The sequence below is a fragment of the Gymnogyps californianus genome, chromosome 19 (genome assembly GCF_018139145.2).
Source record: "Gymnogyps californianus isolate 813 chromosome 19, ASM1813914v2, whole genome shotgun sequence".
In the NCBI taxonomy this organism is placed as follows: domain Eukaryota; kingdom Metazoa; phylum Chordata; class Aves; order Accipitriformes; family Cathartidae; genus Gymnogyps; species Gymnogyps californianus.
Window position 1 is genome coordinate 10,952,622 of NC_059489.1, and position 24,596 is coordinate 10,977,217.

General features: G+C 41.7%; 1 protein-coding gene across 1 annotated transcript in view; it reads left to right on the plus strand.

Annotated features, from left to right (window-relative positions):
- LOC127023936 (protoheme IX farnesyltransferase, mitochondrial) overlaps nt 1-24,596 on the plus strand; it is a 105,945-nt gene that overhangs the window by 66,570 nt on the left and 14,779 nt on the right. Inside the window, 2 exon segments of the mRNA XM_050908281.1 lie at nt 5,553-5,623; nt 24,060-24,292. Of these exon segments, the coding sequence (XP_050764238.1) occupies nt 5,553-5,623; nt 24,060-24,292 (304 nt within the window).

Below are 24,596 nucleotides of genomic sequence, written 5' to 3' on the forward strand. Positions count from 1 at the left end.
CCACTCTGCCACCACGCTCTCCACCTGGTTCTGGTCCACCCGCTCCTCCTGATTCATGCGCCTTTTTGGTTTCTAACGTGTGTTTCAATGATGTTTCTGGTTAACTGCTTGCTCTTTGGCAATACCAAAGAAAACCAAAGAGGATCAGAGCTTACTGCAGCGCAGGGGAAATCGGAGAACCTCAGAAACATCTAGATCAACAAGACCAATATTTGCAAGACTTGCCCTGTACAGCCCAGTTTCACCCCTGGCTGTAGATGTTCAGTGAAGTGCTCACGTGGGGAGTCCAGTTGTACCGGTCGTTACTTGCATCGTGTTAAAAATGTTTCCTTGGGTCTGTAGCAAGAGATTTTAGCTGAGGAGAGGCGTTGGCCACCACCCGCACCCATACCTGTCGCTCATCTCCACCTCCCCAGTGCGGTGCAAGGCACGGAGGATTTTGGAGACCAGCAGCGCTTCAGTGCAGGAGGAGGTGACTGCTCTGTGGCAACGGCCTCATCTTCTCATTCACTCATTAGTGCCATAGATTCACCTGAACTGCCCTTCAGAGAGGCTTCGGAGAGAAATACGTACATCTGGAGGGCAATTCTGCTGCCAAAGAGCACATGGAAGCCTGCTCAGATGCAGGGGTGGTTTTGCAATGGGAAGACCTCTGAGTTGCCTTGAATTAAATTGTCTTTTAATAGCAGGGTTCCACTCTGTCTTTAGACTCATGGGATTATCGGTTCTGATGTAAATATGTGTTTAGCATTAGAGTAAAATGTTATGTCAATACATGGAAGACCGGTTGCCTCTTTCAGCCGCTGCTGTTTCCACCATGTGTCACAGATTAGAGCTGGCCCTGGACGGGCGCCAGGCTGGTGCTTGATACGCTCTAAATCCGAAGCGGTATATGAGAGAAGTTTACTAGCCTAAGTGCGGGTGATCCATTTGAATAAACTATATGAGATATTGTTGCTCTTAATGCACTCTATTTATGTTTCCATGTGAACAGGAGTAAAGGTATTGAACTGTCATAATTCCGTAGTTAAAATCTCTCCTGCAGGAATGACCACGGATGGCAAATGCAGCATGTGCTCAGGGCTTTCCATCCGCTCCGCTGGCTTAATTAACTGCAAATAGTCAGGCCACTGTCTTTGAAAACTTAATAGGTGGTGTCGGTGTTTAACGGATGATACGGAAAGAGCAAGAGGGCGTCCTGTGAAGGCATGGGATGCCCTCTCGCTCTTTCTGTATCATGTTAGTCCTCGAAGTGCCAGCATAGCGTAATGCCATCTACATCTGCAAGGTGATGGTATGGGAATCCTGGCTTAGTCCAAATAAAATTGTTAATCTGTGTGTCCCCCAGGAGGTCTGAATGATTAGCTACCCTCTGCGTTCACTGCTGTTTCCAGGAGGTAGCTTGAAGAAATTGAACGTTCTTTAACGTTTCACTTAAAAACAAAGTGGAAACCAATATGAAGAAGCTGAAGGAAAAAACCCCCGTAAGTGTAAACAGCTATAAGCAGTAATGTGACAGCTAATCTAAGAATTGTTAGATGTTTAAGATATAATTACTGTATATTAACTAGATGAGATCTACACAAAGAGTCTGATGAGCCTGCCAGAGAAATAAACCGCAAAGTACTAGCTGGCCTGATTTATTTTTTTCCATCATCATGTTTTAAATGTTCATGCATACTGATTAAAATTTAGGTTAGGGTCTTGAAAGCTGTTGCCAAGTTTTGTCACTCAGGCATTTTTAGATGCTGTAGATTTAACCCTCTGTCTGTCCTTTTGATGGCTACCTTCCCAAATACCGAGGGCAGATAATATTCTGCCTTGTCCAGCTGAACTGATGCATTCAGACTTCCTGAGGAAAAAGCCTCTTGAGTGCTTCTAAAATATTTATTTATCCAGGATTCATCTTACTGAATTTACTCTTTGCTAAAACAGGCAGTACTGTGTTGGCCTGGCATGAGACAATATGTTTGAGTTCACTCTTTCATTCCTGTGGAATGATATTTGAGATGCACATTTTTTTCATTTTTTCTAGAATATCAGGGGAAAATAATTTCAAGTGGAGAGAGAATTTTGCTGAACATCTGGGAGCAAAATGGGAAAAGTTTGATAAATGGCATCTTGCTGACATGTAATAGCAACTAGCTCAGTGAAAGAATCTAGAGCATTGCAAATAAAAGGATTTTTCTTAACTGTAGTTCAATTGGATATGTAGTTTCGTGCGTACAGTTGACAGCAACAGATTATTCAGATTGTCAGATTTAAAAAAGCGAAAAAATTCAGATTTAAGTCATGCAGTAATCTTAATTTCAGGAGCAGCCGTGTCTGTGTACAACAAAGATGGACATTTTTTGACTACTTAACTCAGCAGAGAAGTTTCTTGTTCAGAATTTATATTCTATCAGGGGTTAACTATTATATTAAATACATGGAAATATTTCATACACTGATTATGGTATTGTCAGGTTATACTGCTAACTCAACTGCGTAAGTTTAAATTCTTTCAAGTGTTGAGCGTCCAACTGTTCTTCATTTCAGTCATTTTATGTTTGAAACACATTGAGTTTAAAACTTGTGCGTTATTTTGATTTTGTCCATCGCACATGGAGTGCCTTTGTCTGTAAGCTTAAATACTCTCAAATGAGCCAGAATCTCCTCACATGCACAAGTTTAAACTGGAAGTAAGCTCAAAGCAGTCAGACTTTGCAAATATAAATAAAAATTGTCTTTAAAAAAAAAAAAAGGCAAAACTGAGCATAGCCCAAAATATTTTCAGGAGAAAAGACTAGCTCTATAGAATTTTTCCCTTGTGTTGCTCTACCAGTCTGATGTCAAATGACATTTTTTCTTCGTTTAACATAATTGTCTCTGAAATGTAACAGTGAAACAAACCATTAGCAAAATGCTGAGCTGTCAGAAGCAATCACTGGTTTCAGATCCGAACGGGGTGCTTTCCCTTCTCCGAAGGTACTCGTTGCGGTTTCCTATAGAGGTTCTTTGTGAAACACCCAACACGTCAAGGGCGACGTTGCAGCCGTGAAGATCTGACCTGTCCCTCTGAAGTGAGCTGCCGGGGCTCCACGCGTTGCAGCGTGTAGCTGCCTCACAGGCTCCTCTGTGCTTTTTCTTCTGAACCAGGGTCTCCACTGACTTCGGTTGTAGCTGGGAGTGACTGCTGCCGCTGCAGATCAGGCATAACAAACAGAGGACGAGAAATAACCTATTAGCTGCCTATCTAAAAATAAATAAATGGCTTGCCTAGTACTGTACCGGAATTCTCTGGCAAAGTGAAAGACGTATAAATTAACCCTTTTTCTTCCTGAAGTCCCTTCTTCTTTCACGTGAGTAACTCTTGGCTGAGCAGCCTGAGTTTGCTTCAGGAATATCGATAATAAAATTGGAAGGCTTTGAGAGTTGCTAGGAATTGGAAGTGGGTCGGGTGCTCCATCCAATTGCTCCGGATGGAGGCTTACTGTGAGCAAACCATCTACAGGCTGCGTAGCCCCAGCCAGCTCTGCCACACAGATGGAGGTGAGACATTTTAGTGAATTGGATGTGAACTAGTAATTGAAAGCTGCATTGATGATTTCAGTTCCCATGCTTTTGTATTTCTTAACTTTTGAGTATTTAATCTGCAGCCTTTAACGCAAACTGACAAATGCAGGATTCCTCCCCTGCAGAACTGTGCTAGTTTTTGCATCCATCATGGACAAACTGAGGACTTTAATATGCAGCACAGGCTTCAGCCAAGCTAACAACAGTAATTATCCATTAATTTGTGTTGGCCAGCCACTGGAGGGGGACAAGGCAGCCGCTGTTCTAGGGGGTTTCACAGCTGCTGGCTGGCAGGGGGGAGTGCAGGTTTGGGGTCCCCCAGCCAGAGCCCCCCTTTGCTGGCTCTGCTGCTGCTTCCTCGACCTTCTCCCCTCTCTTCCCTACCACCCGCCTGAGTCTCATTCTTTCCTAGGTTTGGACAGTTTCACAAACATGACAAAACATGAAGATGATGCCTGCTGCCAAATTTCTTGGCTTTAGAGCATTCTGTTAGCAAGTCTTGTTTGAGCAGGGTAACTTTAGCATGTGGGCTTGAGCACGTGCACGCACTCACTCTCACTAGTACACGTGCAGGACTTTCTTACAACCTTATTCCTGGGAATGGTTAAATCCGTCAGGAAGATGATTCAACCTGAGGTTAAAAACATCACCATGAATGGAGAATATTGTGGGCCATGTTAGGCAGGATGATCCATGGGTATCCGATCCCTACCACGCTTGCAATACGTAGGAGCAACAGCAGAGGCTCCCAAATTGTTATATAGTCATTACTTCAAAGTAATAGATGGGAAAGGTGGTTCCTGTAATCTCTGTGTGCCTGTAAATGAAGCGTCTTTCCCGTGATGTGCACCTGTAGGGCTCTGATGGGGTCCCTGCTGCTCCCAATGTCCCTGTCCGCTGGCATTCCCCTGGGAATGCAGCCCCATTAAGTAGCAAGACCAGTAACGTGGCACTGTCAAAATGAAGATGTTTGTTAATTTTGTCTTTTGTTGTGTAAAAGGTTACATCAGCTTGCTGGAATAACATAGATTTTATGATGTAGTCGTTTGTCATATAGTCACCTTAAATCTGTCTGCAGTTTGACTATACTGAGCTTACTGTCAGTCTGATTGTTTGAAATTATGATTTGTTATGGTACTTTTCCTACATATTCACCATAATTGGGATCCTACCCCAAAACCTCAGACATAACGTCAGTAGAAAATATTCTTTCTCTAAATACATCCTACTCTTTCTATAAGTAAATATATGCTTCTTATTTTTATTATTATTTTGCACACGTAAAACTAAATGGCTTTACAGTTTGCTGCATGGCAAAGTGCATTCAGCTTTTCCAGTAACATTCTTTATAAAACGGATCATACAAAAGCCTGCAGGAATTCCTAGCGTGAAGACAGTGCTGCCTGAATTTTCCCATAGGCAGTGTTTAAAGTCAAATTGGGTTGTGACATTAAATAACACCATATGGTGCATTCATTCCCTGCTGCTAGAACTAGACGCTCAGTGCAGTTTCAGTAGCATTTTACAAGAGTTGATTGATTTTGGGGTGGGTTATAGGTTCTCAGAAGTTAGATGATCTTGAAAAAAATTTAGTGTTTGTCTTTTAAATACCAGAAGCACAACATTTGCAAGGGCTGTTTGTATTAATATAAAACTGGGGGCAGGGCTGTATGTATGTGTATATATAACTGCATACGTGTCAAACCTGTCGAAAACAGAACTTGGACTCAAACTCTACTTCAAATGATTAACTTCTGGGGACTTGCGCAAACTATTTTTGTCCTCCAGGTGATTTTCTTTCTAAGGGGATGCCAAAAGCATTAATGCAGACTATCAAAGCTCCGTAAAAGGAGTTTGCCATTTTCGTTGTATTTCTGAACCTTCAAAAACAGAGATTAAAGCACCTGCAGATGCAAACAGTACATTCCACGCGTGGCATGCTTTCCAGCATCCTTTCATTTTGATTCTTCCTTTTTTTTTTTTTTTTTTTATTACAGTTCTTTGAGGTTCCATTTGACTCAAATATGAACAGGACAAAAAACAGGCCACTGGTGCGAGGACAGATCAGGTAAGGCTATGCACACCTGCTCCGGCTAATGAGAAATGAGTCTTCACGTTGCTTTTATCTATCTCCAAGCTTCTCTCTCTCTTCACGTGACGAAAAATAGCAATGTCAGACAAAAGACTTAAGAAGAAAATGCCCCTCTCTGTTCTTCGATATTTCTTCATGTTTATAACTTTCATGTGAGGAGTTTGGGTAATCAGCTGTCCTCTAACATACTGAATTTCTCAAGACAGCAGAATTTCCACTCGTGGTGTGTATTTCTGCATGTGTGACAACTCCAGGCACAGCGTGGTAGCATGCAGTTCTGTTCTGCTGAACTTTTGCATTAGTTTGTAACAACAAATCTTCAAAATTTCACATCTGAGAACAAACAGAAAAGCGTATATTGTTTTTAGTAGTCACATTTATCTGTTAGATCATGAACATTCATTTTAATCTCCCAGCAGAGGTATCTGCAACTCATTTTTTTTAGTGGTTTTGTAAGGCACCATGTTATCTTTGCCTTTTCTACATGTTTAGCATAAAGCTGGGGTGAAAACTCACAATGGTGGCATCTTATGAAAATAAAGTAAAAATTTGTCATAATTTAGTTTATCATCATCCATAAGTAAATCCCTTCCGCCCTCCCTCTCCCCCAAAAAAGCCCTGTATTAGCATAGGAATTCCCTTAAAAAAAAAAAAAAAATCCTTCATGCAGCCTGTTTTCTGGATTATATATCGGTTCAGTTTCTCAAAGGCTGTTTTCCAGCTAAAAAAGCAAAGTGAAAAAGAACATCAACAAAAAACTCTAACTTACTTGCAAACTAAAACTGAAGGCCCAATTCATAAATGATTCAACAAACAATTTTAGTATTGCATTTCCATGATTTGTGCCAAGGATTATTTATAACAAAATTATGTTTTCCCTTAGGCTTCTGCGAACAGTTGGTCCTATTTATTTCTGTGTTTTATCCATCACCTTTGGAGGACTGAAAAAAATGTGATGGATGAAATTACAAGAAAATTGAGACAAAATAATAAAGCGAACCTCGGGGGTAAATTCACTATCATTGTAAATAGTTAGAGCGCTTCAATAAACTTGTTCCGATTTGTTCTCGAAGATGGTGCTAATTACAGATTCCTGAGTTGAGTTAATTTTATTTAAAAACATATTTTAGGGACCACTGCAGTGACGGCATCTGTTGTACATACAGTAAGTCAGCCTTAATTGTGCAGTTCAGGGGAGCTGCACTTCTGCTCCACTTGCACGTGGTCCTTTAGCCCTGGAAGAAGGAACACTTGTTAGGAAGAAAGATGATGGGGGGATTTTTTTTAATTTTTTTTTTTATCATGGCCTACTAGCATGGCTTGCAGTGTTTCTGGAGTCAAAAATATAGCTAGGAAACTTTCTGTCAACTTTTGATTCAGAGAAGGCAATTTGTTTTATAAGTTTCCAGTGTCCTTAAACGAACTTCACTGTCATCTGAATGCACCACAGATTGGCAAAACCATATTTAATGGATTTTCTTACTTCCCCCCCCTTCATATTTGCTTTCACCACAAAATGGTAATGTTGGGGACTTCGTGTAATCACTCATCAATCTATCTACCTGACTGTCAACAGCTAATTTAAAGTTCTTTAAAGTGTCACTTACCTTGAATAATGCCGGTCTCGTTCCCTGTAGACCGCTGAACATGCAGACCTTGACTGGGGTTATTTCTTCTGCGGTGTGCCAGAGGAGAATAATCCAGTGCAAGTGATCTAACCTTGTTATATTTTGCCACATATTCCCTGGTGTTCCTTGAACTCTTTCCTTCCTGGCTGATTAAATAAAACCCTTAAATGGTTATGCTAAAACTAGTAAAAAACAGACGAGACAGAGATGGATAAATTTTATGTAAGAGACTGGTGTCTTGGCTCTGGGAAGGAATCCAGAGAGCCTGGGGTATGTACAGAGTTCTTGCCCAAAATTTGTCTGACACTTGAGTTTTGACATTTTCTTCTCTTTAGCTGCTTCATGTCATGAAATGTTTGCTGCTTTTTTAATTCTGCTGTGTTACAACATCTGTGATATCCAGTGCAAACGAGGCATCATTTTACGATCCGTCTTCATTTGCACTGTTTGTAAATATATTGTGATTTCCCTTCTTTTTTTCTTTCTTTCCTTCCTTTTTATTTATTTTGCATAGTCCTTGTTACAGAACTGGTCAGTATGGGTAGCAGTTTTTGTATGGTCCAGTGTTGAGCTTGAGATCCCTTTTGAAGAGTGAGAAGGTTGTTGACTCTCCATTGTGTTGACTCACTGCACCTCCTTGGAAAGGCTTTCGATGGGGCCTTTGATGCGAACTTCTGCCCACTGAGAAACTGCACTGAGACCAGTGACATTTTTTATAGAGGTTGTGGCATCACAAACACAATTCTTAGACGCTTTGAGCTTGGGCCAGACTCAAACTGGTAACCCCCAGTGAGAGGTTCTTGGTGTTACTGAGTCATCCAGTCCCTGGATGAGCTGGCATCTCTATTTTAGATAAGCTAATTCATGGAGCTGGCTGATTAGGAAATGTTACGCTGTTGTAGAGAAATTATTCCTATGGGTTTCACTTTGTGGGCCCCATTTGCAGCTTCAGCCCCAAGTTTGTTTAGGTTTAAGATCAGCTGTCAGTTCTAACTGACCTTGCTTCCAACATTTCTCCCCTTCCTTTCTGCCTGAAGCCTTCACTTTGAGAAAACAACACAACCCCCCATCTTGGCAACACTTGCATGCGTTCATTTCCCTGCATACACGTTCATGTCGTTCCCAAGTCCCCACGTCTCAGCCTTTTCTACAAGTTGCCAAGGACTTGCAGTTTCCTTTGGCATCAGTGAGGAACCTCAGTAGCTTTCAAAGAAATGCTCTATGGCCAGGGCTGCACTGTGGAGTGTGAATGTCGTGGCCTCTGAGGTCTGGCTGGGGACAGTGTCATTATCTTGCTGGTGACACTCAAGCAGTGTTTAAGTTAGGCAGCTTTGGCCTGACCATCGCTCCAGGCAGCACCCTGTGAGCCAGGAGCCAGTTCTGCAAAGATCTCTGGAAGGATGGGATTTGGAAAAGCCATTGTCCTCCATCCTTTGTGAAGTCCTCTCCATATTGCATCAACTTTATGGCTGAAATAGTTATTTAGAGGCTCAGTGTGCCCCTGCTATATATATTTTATATCATTTGGCCTGGACCGAACTGTCCAGGCAATGACACAGAAGGACTCTGCAGAGCTGGGGTTTGCTGTACATAGGGACAAGAGTACATATACCTTATTTGCTAGCCCCAAACCCACCGCTGATGCCCCCAGGGAATCTTCTGACACTGTTGCTAGATTTGTGACAAACAGCACCTGATAGTTCATTGACTGCTTGCTTTACAATGTCCTATTTAATTTGTAAGGCTCTGAAAAAAATGTTCCCTTTGAGCAATGAGACGTAACCGTCCTTATTCTCTATTCAGAGAGTAATCAGAGACATCCTGTTGCAAAAATAACAAGAGTAGACCCAAACACAGCATGCCACTAAACACCATCCATCATTCCAGCCTGCCCACATGTCCTCCTCCCTCCTCTGACCCCTCAAGTCTTGTTTGGAAATACAAACAGCTTGAGATGTTCTTCATACTTCAGCTGCGGTGTTAAACTCGTTGAGCGTATTTACATTTTGCATTATAACAACAGCTGATACCATTTTTCCTGCTATGAATTGTTTTTATGTCATTGACAAAGAAAAATGTCATGTGCTCAGACAACCTTAGATTCGACTGAAATGGCAGCAGCTTTTCCTGGTTTCCTGTTGGGTATGATTTATTCCCTTGCTTTTTAAGGTAATGGATTTAATTTTCCTGCAGATTAATTTAAATAAATCTCTAGTATTAGCTGCAGTAGCTGAGTGAGCTGAGCCTCGAGGATGACAAGTGTCCTGCTCCATTATCTTGTACAAAGTGACGGTTTTGATTGCCCTTCTACACAGAACTGCACACACTCTTGTTAAAAAGCAGCTGTTTTATGAACTTACAGTACTGCTGGATCTGCTGTGCTAAGCACTCAGAATAGTTTTTCATCTTAAAAAAAAAACAAGTCATCAAACAGCGTGTTCTAAATAACTAATTCGCGACCACGTAGACACGTGTCAGTTCTGCTCCTGCAGTATTTTGCAACTTGCAACTGTTCTCTGTACCAAGCCCTTTGGCTTTGGTCTTAGCAGTGGCTGCAGCGTCTGCCTGGGAGTGGGGCTGGGATTTCTCCCTTGCTTACCTCCAGGTTTCACGTCGCCCGGCCGTGCAGCGTTGTACAGGCAGCGTCAGAGGATGGTTCAGGCTGGAAGGGACCTCGGGAGAGCTGTAGACCAATCTCCTGCTCACAGCAGGGTCAGCTCTGAGGTCAGCCCTGGTTGCTCCAGGCTTTATCCAGTCTTGTCTCAAAAACCTTCAATATAAGAATAATATGCTATGGAATTTAATTATATTCTCCTTAGGCAGAATATTTGCACTCTCAAGCTTGCTTTTCCTTGCGCATTTAAGAAGTTTAAGTCTATTAACTTGGCAGAAGAAGGCACAACACAGATGATGCCTTGGATGCTTCAAAAGAAATAAATCTTCATGTTGTTTGGCGAATATTTTTTCCTAGAATCCCATTAAGCTCCTCGCTTAGCAATGCACAAGGAGCTGTGTTCTGTGTATAAGCTTCCCGCTTCTTATGGCCACGGTTGCTGGTTATTGCAATTAATGGAGACAGTAACGCTTTTCCTACTTGTTGACATTTCTGAGTGGAGTGTTGACTTTGGTCAGTTTAAACTATAAGCCAAACTCTTGAAGAATCAGACCAAAAGGAGCTCCTAAGCTAGTAATATTTCTCACTGATGGCTTATATTTATGAATTGTAGTTATAATTGCAAATATGTAAGTTGGACATTTATAAACTGATAGAAAATTGCAACATGTCAAACTTTCCCTATTTATTCAAAAGCACATTGCGACTCAAGACTAGTTCTATGTAAAGCATTTTTACATATACATATTTTTACATATTACAAGTGTAACAGAACCAATCCATGCTGAAAAAATGTGTGTGCATTTTCAAAAAAAAAATCCTCCTGTAATCACTGTTGATAACTCAGTGTAATTAGCTTGATTCTTTGCTTGCTAACACTAATGGAAATCAGGAACGTTTCTACTGATGTTAGTGGAGCTACACTGATGTAAGTGAGAGGAAATCCATGTCCTCGGCTTATGCTGAAACCTGCATTAAGCGTTTAGCCAGCCCTGTTTTAAGCCAGCCGTTTAAAACCTCCCCAAGGGTTTCAGTACAACTTTGGTTCCCATTTAAAGATCAGCCTCTGCTTAGCTGACTGGTCTGCTCCCTTGGGTGGTCATTTCAGACAGGTTTCATTCTACTTAAGTTAAAACAAATAAAACAAAAACTCCATAAATCTACAGTTCTTCAAGAATAATCATTTTTAAGAGATCAGATGCTCGCTCCCTGCAGGGAAACATTCCAATATTTTGTTTAGAAAATACCTCATTTTAAAGGGACTGCCCTGAGATCTTTTTGAATGATAAAAATGTTTCTTTTTTCAGTGGGAGGCTTTCCTCTTGTTTAAACAGGGCACAATTCAAAGCAGACACCACCACGGCAGCCCTTTCAAGCATTTTTTTATCCTGCTTGTATTCAGGCTTTATTATTTGAAAACAAGTAAATGCATTCCTTCCCCACCACCACCCTCCTGGCTTCCTTTTTTTTTCCACCCTGTGTTTTCCAGAAGCTGTCATTGACTGTATTTGGTAAACAAGAAATTAAAAAGGCAGCTTTATATTTTTGACATGTACAATTGCTTGTAAAAATGTAGTTCTTGCCTTTTGAACAGCGGGGTATTTTTTATTTTTTTTCTGGCATGGCCACGTCATGGAGAGGTGGGGGGGGAAGAAACCTTGAGGCTAAAACATAGTTTAATGAGAATAAAACCCACATCAAAGGATGGACTAATGGAATGATATAATGCTTACTGTGTCACTTTCCCAAAGGGGATATGGATGACAGTACTTATATTTCAATTATCTATTCACTGCCTGCATAGGATGTTGATTAAATGGTTCTAAGGTATTAGAGTCCTTTTGTAGAATGCACAGAAAAATGGTGATACTGCACATTATCCTCAGATCAAAATGTGTATTAGCAGGAAATTATATAGCTCTAACTACATATATATTTTGTTTCGTAGGGCAATAAAGAGGGTTGTTTTAATAACTCTAACATTACATTCACATTCGTTTCAGTTGAAACAAAGACATTGCTAGCTATCCAGCTAGCTCCTTCAGCTCACTCCTCCTGCCCGGACCTAATTCTGCCGCAGCTCAACGGAGACATTCCTTTGCAGGCAGCTCTGTTTGGTAAATATAAATCCTGCGGAAACACTTGACCCCTCACGCCTTGCTGCTTTTCAGTTCAGCTGAGGGGCCTTTACCGCCAAATTATTTATCCGAATCTTTAATTGCACGTGGGACAGTTGATAAATCAGAGTACATTGTACATCGCCCCACGTTAGAAACATTGCAGATGCTCATGTATAAACCAGGAGTCACGGTGCATTTGGCTAAATAGCTGCTCCATCTGCTTGTGGGGAACGCTGCGGAGAAGTGATACGGGCTCCTAATGGAGTTGTCTTATCCTCTCATGTCAGCTCCTCGCCAGGGGGTAGAGCCCCGTGAGCTGGAGGGAACCAAGCTATTGTACGCTAATCCTTCCATCTTTGTGTCCGATATGAACGGGCCTCTTGGACATTAGTTGTAACCATTGACACTTTCCTTTTTTAACTGACTAGTGATGAGTCATTTTCTTCAAAGGTGATGTTAAAGTGAGTTTCCCCCCTTACACTGCACAAACAAGCAAAATTAAAGCTCAAAGCCCAAGATCCCTTCCCCAACTTAAGGCAGTGTTCTCCTGGTGGCTCTTCTTCCCATGTCTGTCAAACATTTCAGGTTCATGTTTGTAAATTTTGGCTTAATGCAGTGAAAATCCCCACACTTTGTTCCCTGTATTGATATTGAACCTTATCTGGTTTAACCACAACAGCATCGTTATTCAACGTGTGCCAAGTGTTGTAGGAAATGTCACCGCTCAGCAAGTCCATTACGGAGCTGCCTCTGATTAGAAGCTGCTATACTCTGAGATCTGTTTACAGTAAGTCATGTTAGAAGTGCATTTCTTTCTGTGAAGGACAGAGTTTATCATGTGTTATACAAGTTATAACTTACATGTTATCAACTTCGCAAGTCAGATATAAAAGAGGTTTTTCTTACACTTTAGTTAGCTGTGCTAACACAGATGCTTGCTCTCCAGTCTTTATGACTAGAAAAGCTGCATTCCTGAGGTTGAGATATGTGGAGAACCTCTTTGATATGTTTTATTTAACTTTTTTTGCTAGGGACATAGAATCACAAGGAGTATTATATTATAAATCATGCTGTAAAGGAGTGTGAGCCACAGTGACTCATATTGCTGCCTGTGTGTGACAATAATTACGTTGTTTTCATGCACTTTGAGGGTATATGAAGGGTTTTTTTGGTTTTTTTTCCCACCAGACATTTGTAAAATATAACTCCAGATGCTGACTGTAGATAAACTACCAAAATAATAATGCCGAAATCACAAAATACAACCATCCTCATCCTCTTCACCTCTCAGGTGAAACATAGCAACTACTTAAGAGCATGCTATAGAGTGTTAAAATGATATGAATATCAAATGCACGCTTGCAACGTTGCAGAGGAATCTGCAGATAGGCAGGAAGGATCCGACTTAAATTGCAATTTGACAGGCTCGTCTGCTCGATTGGTCTTCCACGTAAGGGTCACTGTCTAGAGCCTGATCCTCCTTCCACTGCAGACCATTGCTTCTTGTCCTGCTGTCTATGGCTGTAGTGAATAACTTACTTCCTTCATTTTCGTTGCTCCTGTGATTGTATTTAGAGTCAGTGATCCTGTACCGAGAACGGCTGGACTCTCTTTTCTCTTTTTTTTGAAGAACAGGTTGATAAATACCCTAGAACTTCAGTTTTCTCCATCTTAATGCGATTGAGAACTGGCCTGAGACTTCTTTACCCACTGCTTTCCAAACGTTGGCTGAGGGCTCAGCAGAAGCGCATGTTAGATTTAATCACTCTAAATCACAGAAAAATGTTTCTGGAGAGACCATATTATCCATCCTGTTTGTCAGCTAGTCTCTGGTTCTTAAACAAAGAGAGAACTGAGATTTTGAAATAAAATGAATGGATCACTTAACTGCCGTGTTGTAAGGTTAGGTTTGTTAGGTTAAAGAGGAGGATTTAGTTTAAATATTATGGGGGACATTTTTCAAATTTACTGTAGGTTTGTCTTGTAAGCACTTTAAAAAAATATTTACATTTTCATGACTGCAGGGAAGCTGTGAATATTATTATTCACCCTTTCACTCCTGCCTAACAAAGCCATATAACAAGGAGCGTGCTAACGCTCTGCAGGGTTGCTTAGGGTTGTTATGATTAGCATTCTGGTGTGTATAGCAAGTGTAATAAGAGCATAAACATTTTATAAGTGTGGCTCCTTTTCATTTTTAATTTTTTACGTCAAGTGAAGTGACGAGGCCCAATTGGAGCTTCTGCTTAATAACAAAGGACAACAAAAAGTTTTATTTCTGTCTGAATGTGTTATTTGTGAACTGCAAGTCTCCCCAGGGTTTGCTGAGCTATCTCATCCCAAACCTGTGGTTGCTTTGGTCTCAGTCCTCCAGGCAGACTCGTGAACCCATGAACAGTGAAAGACCAGATCCTGGCATCATTTGCGTGGAGTTGGACTGGTAAAAATGAGAGCAGGATTTGTTTAGGAGAAAGCTCCGTGCTGAGGGTGGGACTCCTGATTTCTGTTTTTTCAGTTGGGGTGAAATCCCTCTTGTCTCGTCTTAGCATACGCGTTGCATCTTTGTGGAAACTTTCAGCAAAATCGATCGAGCCGATTTTGATTTATGCAAGCATAAAAAAGAGAGATGTGTCCCTTTCAAGATGAAATGATTCTTTTAAATTAGCCGTGTTTGTTTATGATAGTTTTAAAGTCCCTTGCTCTGGCAGGGGAGACAGAACATCTGCAGCTCGGATTCCTGAGGAGCGAGGGGAACTAATTGCTTCCAATTTGGTTAACATACAGTGTTGATTATGCTTTTATACAATAGCGATACACAGCCATGACAGGGCAGCTTGGGCTCCATGCATGGGTTGTTTCTTCATTGTGAGAGAAATGAATTGACACAGACACGGGATATTTTATCCCAGTCTGTATTTATTTATACTAAGTACACTTCTGAACAAGTATATTAGATAGCAGAGCCAGAGCTGGGTTGGCAGTTTAGTGCCAAAACTCAAGAAGGCAACTCCATGACGAGACCCAGTCAGCTATATGTGTTTATCCATCGCTGAGCTCCATATATGCCAAGTTCTCACTGTATGACATTCCTTGGGAGAGTTAGACATCACTCACTGAATCCTGCCTGGTTTCCCTGCTGCCGGTTCAGATGTCATTCAAAACCACATCCAGCTTGGTGCTGATGGGCCTGGCTGAGCCCTGTGGACAAAGGAGAGGTATTAGGGGTGATTCCTTTCACAGAGATTTGCATTTTAAAGAGGTTTATTTGTGGTTCAGCTCTGTAAACTCTTCATCTGGAGACACAATGCTATGGTGTTGAACTCCGGATTTAAGTGTGCTAAATGCTACCCATTAACCCAGCTCATCAGGCTTTTTGGGAGCACCTACAAGTTTCATACCTCCTCTTAACACAGAGTTCCTTCTCAGCTCAGATTTTGTGTTACAGGTTGGTTTTAGAACTTTTCCACTATTTTCCACACCATTTTTTTTACATTTGGGGAAAAGTACTGTCCAATCTGAGATTATCAACATCTTTGTCATAGTTATTAGCAGAAACCTAATCACAAAACGCCAGTTACAAAAACATAAGCATGCAGAATTGCAACAAGTGTGTCCTGGCAATCTTAAAAATTGTGGTAGTGTTATACCCAGTTAAAGGGGACTTGATATAAAATTCAATTCTTGGAGTGCATGTAGAGCCTGATCTGCCACAGCGACACGTTTTTGGGGATGAGATACGAGACACTGACAGAATGTAGATACTACTTCTTAACCTGTGAAGATGAAGTTAAATAATTCATTAAGAAAAAAAAAAAAGACTTGACAAAGCTCCCCATTTGTTTCTACCTCCTAAAGGACGTCTTGTCAGTCTTCAGTGGTAAATGATACACAAGCGTGTATTCTGATATTTGGAGTTGATGGGGAAAAATTGAATTCCAAATTAAAAGTGTAATTTAGTTTCACATTTTAGTTTTAAAATACATCATCCTTCATCCCTTGTCGTGAGCCATGAACTTTCTTGCATGACTGAGAGAGAATAAATGAATATCTATTAAGATCTTTCTCTACTTTTTTCCCCTTAAAATAGTACCATTTTAGCTCATTGATAGATATTGTTCAGTTTAATATCATTCTGGTACTTTGCAAGATTAAGCCTCAGTCAGCAGGTTCTTGGGGTTTTCAGAATGTTCAGTCACAATGTACCTGTGGAAGATGATATCAAAAGTGAGAGCGCAGATTGCTTGTGTTTCCTAAAGCTTCTGACTGATGCTGAATCAGATCTACATGAAAGACATAAAGGGGTCTAGCAATATGTCCATTCTGCCAATGTTAAAGCTATTTTTGGAAAGAAATATCTCTCGATACTAATCCAATCTGTAATTGAAAGTTGTAGTTGAATATAAAAATATTTTGTCAGTCATGCTTTGAGTACTTAAAGAAAAGATATGCTGCCTCAAAACTATACTAATTAGGGGTCATAATGGATCATCATGTAACCACTTCGATTTAAAATCTCAAATCTGAGCGTGGATGTTTTTTCTATCAGGTACATCCCCAGTGTGTCTGTAGGAGTCCTCTGGAGTTTAATCTAATGTCTGTTGCAAAAATATTAGAATCATTGCAGAAAAGTCATCAGCGACGAAGCTACTGAGCCAGGCAATGTTGTTCCAGTTTCAGTTTCCATTAGTGTTGTTGTTATTACTGTAGAACTTTTACAGCTAACAATGGTCATGAATATGGTTTTTATTACTAAATATATAAATACACAGCCTGAAAGGATTTGTGTGGAAAGTTAAAATTTAATTTCACTGTTGGTAGATTGCCATCATTCAGTTGTCTGCCATGATTACTGATTGGTTTTGAATGCCCTGTGCCTTACTTGGAGCTTAGAAGCTGTATGAGTGGTTTTTTTAACCTCCCATCAAAAAGAATTTCAGGGAAGCTACCGTTGCTGTTCAGGGCAAAATGTGCCTTTTACAGCCTTCTGGCTCGTTTTTCGCAGTCAGCTGACTCGACGGCACTTGCGCCAGCAGACGACCCCACTGCCGGTTTCAGGCATCTGTCCATCTGGGGAAGCAGAGCTGGAAATTACGCAAATGCAATCCAGATGTGTGCTTGAAGGAGATGGGCTTTCTTCCCCGTTACCTAAGTCATAGGAGCAGGAAGGCTTCTATATAGTCATATGTTGCTGCAGTGCGTAACGTCCTCAGCTCCCTGTGTCTCTTCCAAGTGGGATGGGATTGCCTGGTGTAACTCCTGGAGTTGATGGCCTTCCCTAATTTTCTTGGTGGATCTCTAAAAGCTGCTGAGGAGGGTTCAGCAGTTCTTGGGTGCTGATCTTTAAAAAAAATAAAGTTTAAAAAAGTCCCTTGGCTGATACTCCTCCGGCTGAGGGAGGTGACCAAGTCATTGCTCAGTGCCATATGACAGTCATGGTGATCGCAGGCTCAGCTCCTACCCTGGGACTGGTTTTCGGCAACTCTTAGTGTTGCCTGGCCGCAGCAATTGAGAAGATGCCAGGAGATGAGCAAAACTGTAAATCAGCAGCTGGGGAGAATTATGGTTTTCTGCACGAAGTTAGGTGCATTTGTGCTGGGGATCTCCATGGACATCCTCTCCTCTTGAAATGACCATGGGCTTTTGCGGCCATAGAAACCTTCAAAGGGATGTGACTTGCACTTCAATTTGTGTAACCTCTCATTGCTGTTGGAAAAACGTAAAAACTTCAGGCTGATGCTTTTGTCTGAGTTTGTAAGTGGTTTCAGAAGCCTTAGTAACTTACTGCTGACCTGGAAGAAATTAGGAAGAGGAGGAGGCTTCCTCCAGCAGCCTTGTACTGGCGAGTAGTCCGGGGACATTTTTAGTACCTACAGATTCCAGAAATAATAAGCAACTTATGATGCGTACTCCCGAAATCTGATTTTAATTATGGCTTTGGAACAGTGTTCATGCACTGGACTCATATCTCAGCCCGTGATGGCGAAATGAAATTGCAGAGATGAGAATCACACTTGTATTCTTTGTCTGCCAAGTACCTTCTTCCGAGCTCCTGCTATTTTCAGCCCGTCTGCGCATGAGGTTGGTTCAGGCTGTTCCTCTTCTTATTACGACAAATTGTTTTGACACTATATGCAGATGGAATTTGCGCCCAGAGTAGCAATATTGAGATTAATCTGAGCTGTCAATCTCACCTTTATTGTCTCGGCACTGTTTACCTGCCACCATGGAAGATGCTGAAGTCAGGGATAATTTAGGACCGTTTCTGTGGGCAGCAGCAGCAAACGAGTGAGGGGAGGAAGCGTTGGTGGTCTTGCTGAACCTGTGTCTGGAACGAAACAGAAAACTCACCAAAAACCAAAACCAGTTTTTGTCTCATCAAAAAATAAGTAAAATTGCAGTTTAATTAAAGGGTATAGTCTGTGCAGAATATTTGCTGTTACTAAAATCCCATGCAGAGGAAAGTGAGGATGCATATCTTGGCTTCCTTTGGATGTGGCAATGACTCTAAATAAAGTTCCTTCTCTTCCCACCTTCCTTCTCCCTCCCCAGCCCATGCCTGGATGTAGAGGACATGTTTTAGGGAGGTGCAGCCTGGCTGGAGGTGCTCGGGAGCAGAGCAGCGGGGCTGTGCCCTGCGTCTGCACGGCTGCCTGCCTTTTGGCACAGCGATTGCCCTCTGCACTTTATTCTTCACCATCCCTGTCCTGCTTATTTTAGATCATCACCCTGCGTTTGGCAGAACTGATCCCTGGCCTTGTGGCTCAAGGGACAGTTGTCAATAATAATAAGATCTAATACAAAATAATCAACCGGGAATTTAAATGTTTCAATCCATTAAGGTATTCTGTGCATGCTGCAGCAAAACAAAAGGGCATTGTTGTTTTGGGGGTTTTTTTAGCTTGCCCTTTTAGAAGTGGGTGATGTTTCTATGAAAGGTTTTTGACAGACAAGGAGAAGACAGAATTTGTTTTATTACCTTTTGTATTAGGCTTTGAATCTAATTTTCAAATATAAGCACTTACGCTTCACCTGAAAAATATGCAGGCAGTCTTAAATGGACACTTACATTCAGGCTTACGCTTTTATGTAAATATGTTTTGCGTGCCCAGTTTCCCATTAACACAAGGTCACAAATTAAGTTTCTTACGTATTTACATAACATCTGAACATGAATTGCATACAACTGCTGATTGCATGAATGCGCCTAGTCAGGATTCATATGGGCTTTGTGTCTGTATTTGTATATGAGTGTCAATATATTCACAGAGATAGGTCGAAGCATTAGATGCTGATACAGGAATTTTCCATATTTCTAAATTCTGATAGGTTTTAAGAGGGAATTTTGTCTAGTTTCTCGATTGTTTTTTCCACACAAAATTTTCTTTAAACTTTTTCCCCCTTTTTAATACTGTTTTTTAAATTATAGTTCGAACTGTACTTTGACAGTCGTCTTCACAAAGTGTTTTGCCAAAGAGCCAAAGACAGCATAGAAAAGCATATGTAGTAGTGACGCTATTGATCTTTATAGACATTAAGCTTGCTAATGCTGCTGTGAAATAGGTAAAATAGTACATTAATTTTATAGATGGGCAAAAGCTTTAATTTGTTTTCCCCTCTCAATTTTTCCCAGTAACGCTGTGAGTCAATAAGTACTATTATCCATGACTCTGGAGCCTATTAAATAAATATATTTCATGCACATGTAAGATCATTATATACCTATAACTAGATCATCTGTAAGCGGCAACTAGATTCAGAGATTACGCTGTTGCACATGAATTAAAATAGGCTGCTGCGTTGTCCAAAGTCTCCGTCAACGATACGATGAGTGAGGGTCCACATGGATGCCTCGTGGTCGGGTGTGCAGGGGATGCCTGAATATCACCCACATGGGATTCCTCCTGCCTGCTCCCCGTTCCCCCCCAGCAGCTCTGGGCTGTCCTTGAGCAATCCTCTCCAGCCTGACTGACAGCATCTCTCCAGACTCCTCTGTGTCAGCAAAAGCTTTGAGTCGAATGAGGAGAAACCTGCATCTCTTTTCCTCCCCCAGCCCCTCCTCCTCCTCTTGGATGCTCTCAGTGGAGTGTGACTGGGGAGGGTCCGCCTTGGGTGAACTCTATGGGAGAGAAATGTCAACACATTTTCTTTGGATCAGGAAAGGTTTGATTATTCACTATTCAAGCTGTAGTTCTCTCAAAGGCTTTTAGTTGAATGTGAATGTCTTTTAGCAGTATTATTAGGGAGACTTCGACATATGCATTCTCAATAAAGGAGAGAAGAGGAACGAGGCAGAGCTACCAGGTTTTGGTTTTCCTTTAGGAGGTGTCCTATGTGGTGACATACTGGGTATTTTAGAGTTGAAATTTGAAGAGAACTCATTTGGCACTTGTAGTATTTTTCCAAAGTCTGATTTTAATCAGCCAAATAACTGAAACCAACTCCTCCCAAGAATCCATCATAAAACCTAGTTTCTTACTCAATATGTTTGCTTTCTGAGCTAGCTCCTTGGCCAATTTTCCAATGGAAGATTGCCTTTTTTTCCCATGGGAGTGATTCCCTTAGCATAAGTGAACGCCCAAGTGAAATGAGGCTTATGTACCAGCATCTGTTGTCAGCCTGCACTTACTGCATGGGATGGTTTAAAGATGAAGGAAACCAGCAGAGACCCCGCAGCCACTTTTGACCACCACGTGAGAATTCCTCAGCGTTGGGTTAGCCAAGACTGATGCTCCTGTGATGCACGCTGGACTGCGTGATGGCACGAGGCTGTAGTGGGAGGAACTGCGTGGGCGATAGGTGATGGGGCAAATCCCGTGACAACTCAGCATCACCGCCTTTCTCCTGCTCCACAATGAGATCCTGACCTCCTGCGCTCCCTCGGTGAGGTACAGAGAGCCCGGCAAAGGAGCGTGCATCAAATCAATGAGCCTCACACCACATGCCTGAGTTTTGACAGACCTAACGTGAGCATGGAAATGCGTAATGGTCCCTAGAAGACCATAAACTAGTAGAAATCAGAATACCCCTTAAACTGCTGTGATTTAAACCTAGAGTCAGTCTTTTCTTCGTAAAATCCTGGGAGTCACTGAAGCAGAAAGAACTGCACCAGTGACTGAAATCTCTCTACTTTTTCCTCAAATATTCTCTCTTTCCCAATGAGGAGTTGCTTATACTTCTCTTAGACCTTATAAACGTGACATATTTACGTGAGAGTGAGTTGAATTCTCCTCTACCTCATGTCTCACCAAGAAGGCAAGGTCCTAGTTTCTGATTGCAGTGTCTTTGTAATGCCAAATAGTATTTTAAGGGGCAGAAATAACAAAGCTGAATCATCAGATCACAGTTTGAGTTTCTGATCTCAGTTGGAGTTTTAGGGGCAGGCACTTGTAAGTCGGACAATTACTCTTCTAGAAGAATTTTACAGTTCCTTGATTAAGGAAACACTGGAGAGAAGTAGAAAATGCAATACTTTCAGGATGTCTAAAAGTAATATAGTTCAACTGCTTACGAAGAACAGCCCACATTGACTTGATGCCCTCCCCTGAGATCGTCAGGAAGAACTATTACAGACACTAATCAAACTGCCTCCAGGAACTTCCTTTTAAAGAGGCAAAAAGGAAGAAACTGAGAAACAAAAATGTGTTTTCATCCACCAGGAACAGAACAACTTTTTGGAAGGTCTCAGCCACATAACTTCACCCTTCCCTTTTGATAAAGCCTCATTTTTTAAAGGTACTTTTCCGATCCATCGGTTGGAGGCGAAGGCAGCACACAGCTGGTATCAGGGCTGGCACCGCAGGGCTATCGCTGCTGCAGGGAAGCGAGGTGGGAGAGACGCGATGCTGGGTTCAACCATGGAGGAGGGCTTTGCGCTCCCAGCCTTCGCCTTCCCTTCCCATAAGAGGCATGAAGGGCTGGTGTCTGCCGCTCCGTGACCAGCTCGTGGTGTGTAGCGTTCATTTGTATTGGAGACGTGTAGATGAGTCTTCACTCTTGATTAGTGAGAAAAGTGCTCGTTGCATTAGGTCAAACTGTGTCCTCATTTATGTCTGTGAGCCCTGCGGGAGTGAACGAGGGTCGCCCGGCCTTGTAGGGTCACGCTGGTCTTTTGTCGCCTTGAGGGTGTGTATTGTGCAAATCTGGTGTTTACTGTCTGACTGTATTTTATTCAGGAATCAGTCAAGATAGATTTGTTTAACCAAACCCAGTCAGGCTTTCACTATAGAGGGGCAACGTCTACGAAGTACGGCATTTGTAGTCGGCGTTGAGACAGTTTACGGTACAGATTGTGTTTTGCTGCCTTTCTGCAAAAGAGCACCGCTAGCTGCAAAACCAGAGGGCACAGCACCGTATGGCTCCTTTCACAGTACGGCTCCTGAAAACAGTCTCAAATTTTATACATCTCACTGTCAATGGATGGCAAGGATGTACCCTGCCTCTATTCCTGATACATTAGTAACACCGAGACTGGTAATGCTGAAGCGTAAATGTGCTCTGTGCACGCTCCATAACCAAAAATCTGTTGATGGTTTTGAAAAGCTGGACAAAATGACTTAGTCAATTTAATTTAAATTGGAGGCAGATCCTATTAGTATGAGATTTGCTCATTTTAGTTCTTCCAATTATTTACGATCTCCATACCGTATTGGTCCAACAAAGTTCTTAAAAATCAAAATTTTCATGGTAGGATTTTTTGCTGATAAAACTCCTATAAAATTCATCCCCACCAGCAAATTTTTCTTATGAGGGCTGGAGCAGTGCTTGCAACACGTATTTTAGGGTTAAGGATTTGGCCAGAGGGCAGAGTGCTCATAGAATACAAAGGCTGCATAGTTTTCAAGTAGACAAAACGTGTAAAGCTAAACTTCATGCGGAGACATTTGTTGCAAGCACACATATTTTCTGCTCTTATATGGGTGACTAGATGTGTGTATTTAGCCACATGGGTTATTAAATGCAACGCAGTTAATGGCATTTTCCTCCCTTCCAGAGGTTTACCACACCACATTATTTCTTAGTGGCATTTAGTTCTCTCCTTCCCATTATACCAAACCCCCTCGAACAAGCACGGGTGAAGAGATCTCCACCAGCAGCAAACGTGTTGATCTGGTGCAAGGGATCACAAATAAAGCTTCCTTAGGGTTGCATCACGGTGCTGCCTGTGAAGTGTGGTTGTGGTAGCCAAACAAAAAATCCTTGTTCATCGTATTTGGATGTTTATTGTGGAACTTATTAGCAGAAGTTTACATAGCTTCGGCCACTTTCTTACAGATTTTAACAGGAATTTCCAACCTTCCCCGAGCTCTTACAAATCAACAGAAATAATTTGCATCTTTGTTGTTTGCTGGTTTTGGCCAAACCTGAAATAACTTCAGTTAATTCCAGTCATACTTAGAAGAGAATAAGTTTTAATTTTGATTCTGTTGCCAGAATTGCTTTGGTGTGCTACCCCTGCTTAGCACAGTGCATAAGCTAAATGGGAATGTAGAAAATTCAGCCTTTTTTTCAGTAAAGCCAAAAAATACTTTATTCCTGTTGATGTAATTTCAAAATGATTGAATGTACTCTTTTTCTCGTAAATGCTTCCTAATTTCGTGTCTAACCCTGTTGCATTTCAGTCAAAGAACCCCTTGGATAATTGCAATCAATTAAAAATGCGACAAGCTACAACCATTCTCATTTACTCTAAACCCTGAGTGCTTTTTCCAGAGGTCAAAATTTACTAAGATTAAAATGAAAGAGAAAGATCTGCTGGAAGCACTAGTTCTCCGTAAGGGCTGTTTACCTGCAGAGGTTGAATTTATTTGGTGAACACAGTGATCACAAGAGCAGGAATCACCTATCATTGCAAATATGTAGCAAGATTGTCTTAACTTTTTAGAAAGGCTTTTCTTAGGATGGGGGTTCAAATGGGAAAATTTGGGCTGGGCGAGTAAACAAATAGCAAAAATCCAATCTTAATTTTTGGGAGGAGGCAAAAGGAGTGGGACAGCAGTCATTCTTTCAGACAGACTCTTGCTCAGTGTGTGCCTCCTGCTCTCTCCCCGCAGCCCCCTGCTCGCCGTCTGTTTTGCTGCCTCCTGCGGAGTCCCGGGAATCGCCCTGCTGACGCTGGGAGTAAACCCTCTCACCGGGGCCCTGGGAGCCTTCAACATTTTCTTGTACACGTGTTGCTACACACCCATGAAGAGAATGAGCATTGCCAACACGTGGGTGGGAGCTGTCGTCGGTGCCATTCCCCCCGTCATGGGCTGGACTGCAGCTACTGGTAGTCTTGATGCTGGTGAGTATAAAACCCTTGCGTCTGGGCGAGCGGTTGTCAGCATTGCCTTCGGGATAGCTAAAAAGACCTACTCAAAAGGCAGGAAACCTTGTTCTTTATGCTTGTTGACCTGATACTGCTTCGAAAGCAGATATCTTCTGCTGTTTGCGATGCCAAAGTCTGTTACAGCGTGGTACCATAAGGACTGAATGAGTAGACATGATGGTATCATTCTCCTTACGGGGGCATTTCAGGGGCAAACAATGATAAAAGACTGTGTCCTATTGAATATGTGTTTAGGCCATCTTAAAAAAAAAGGTACAGA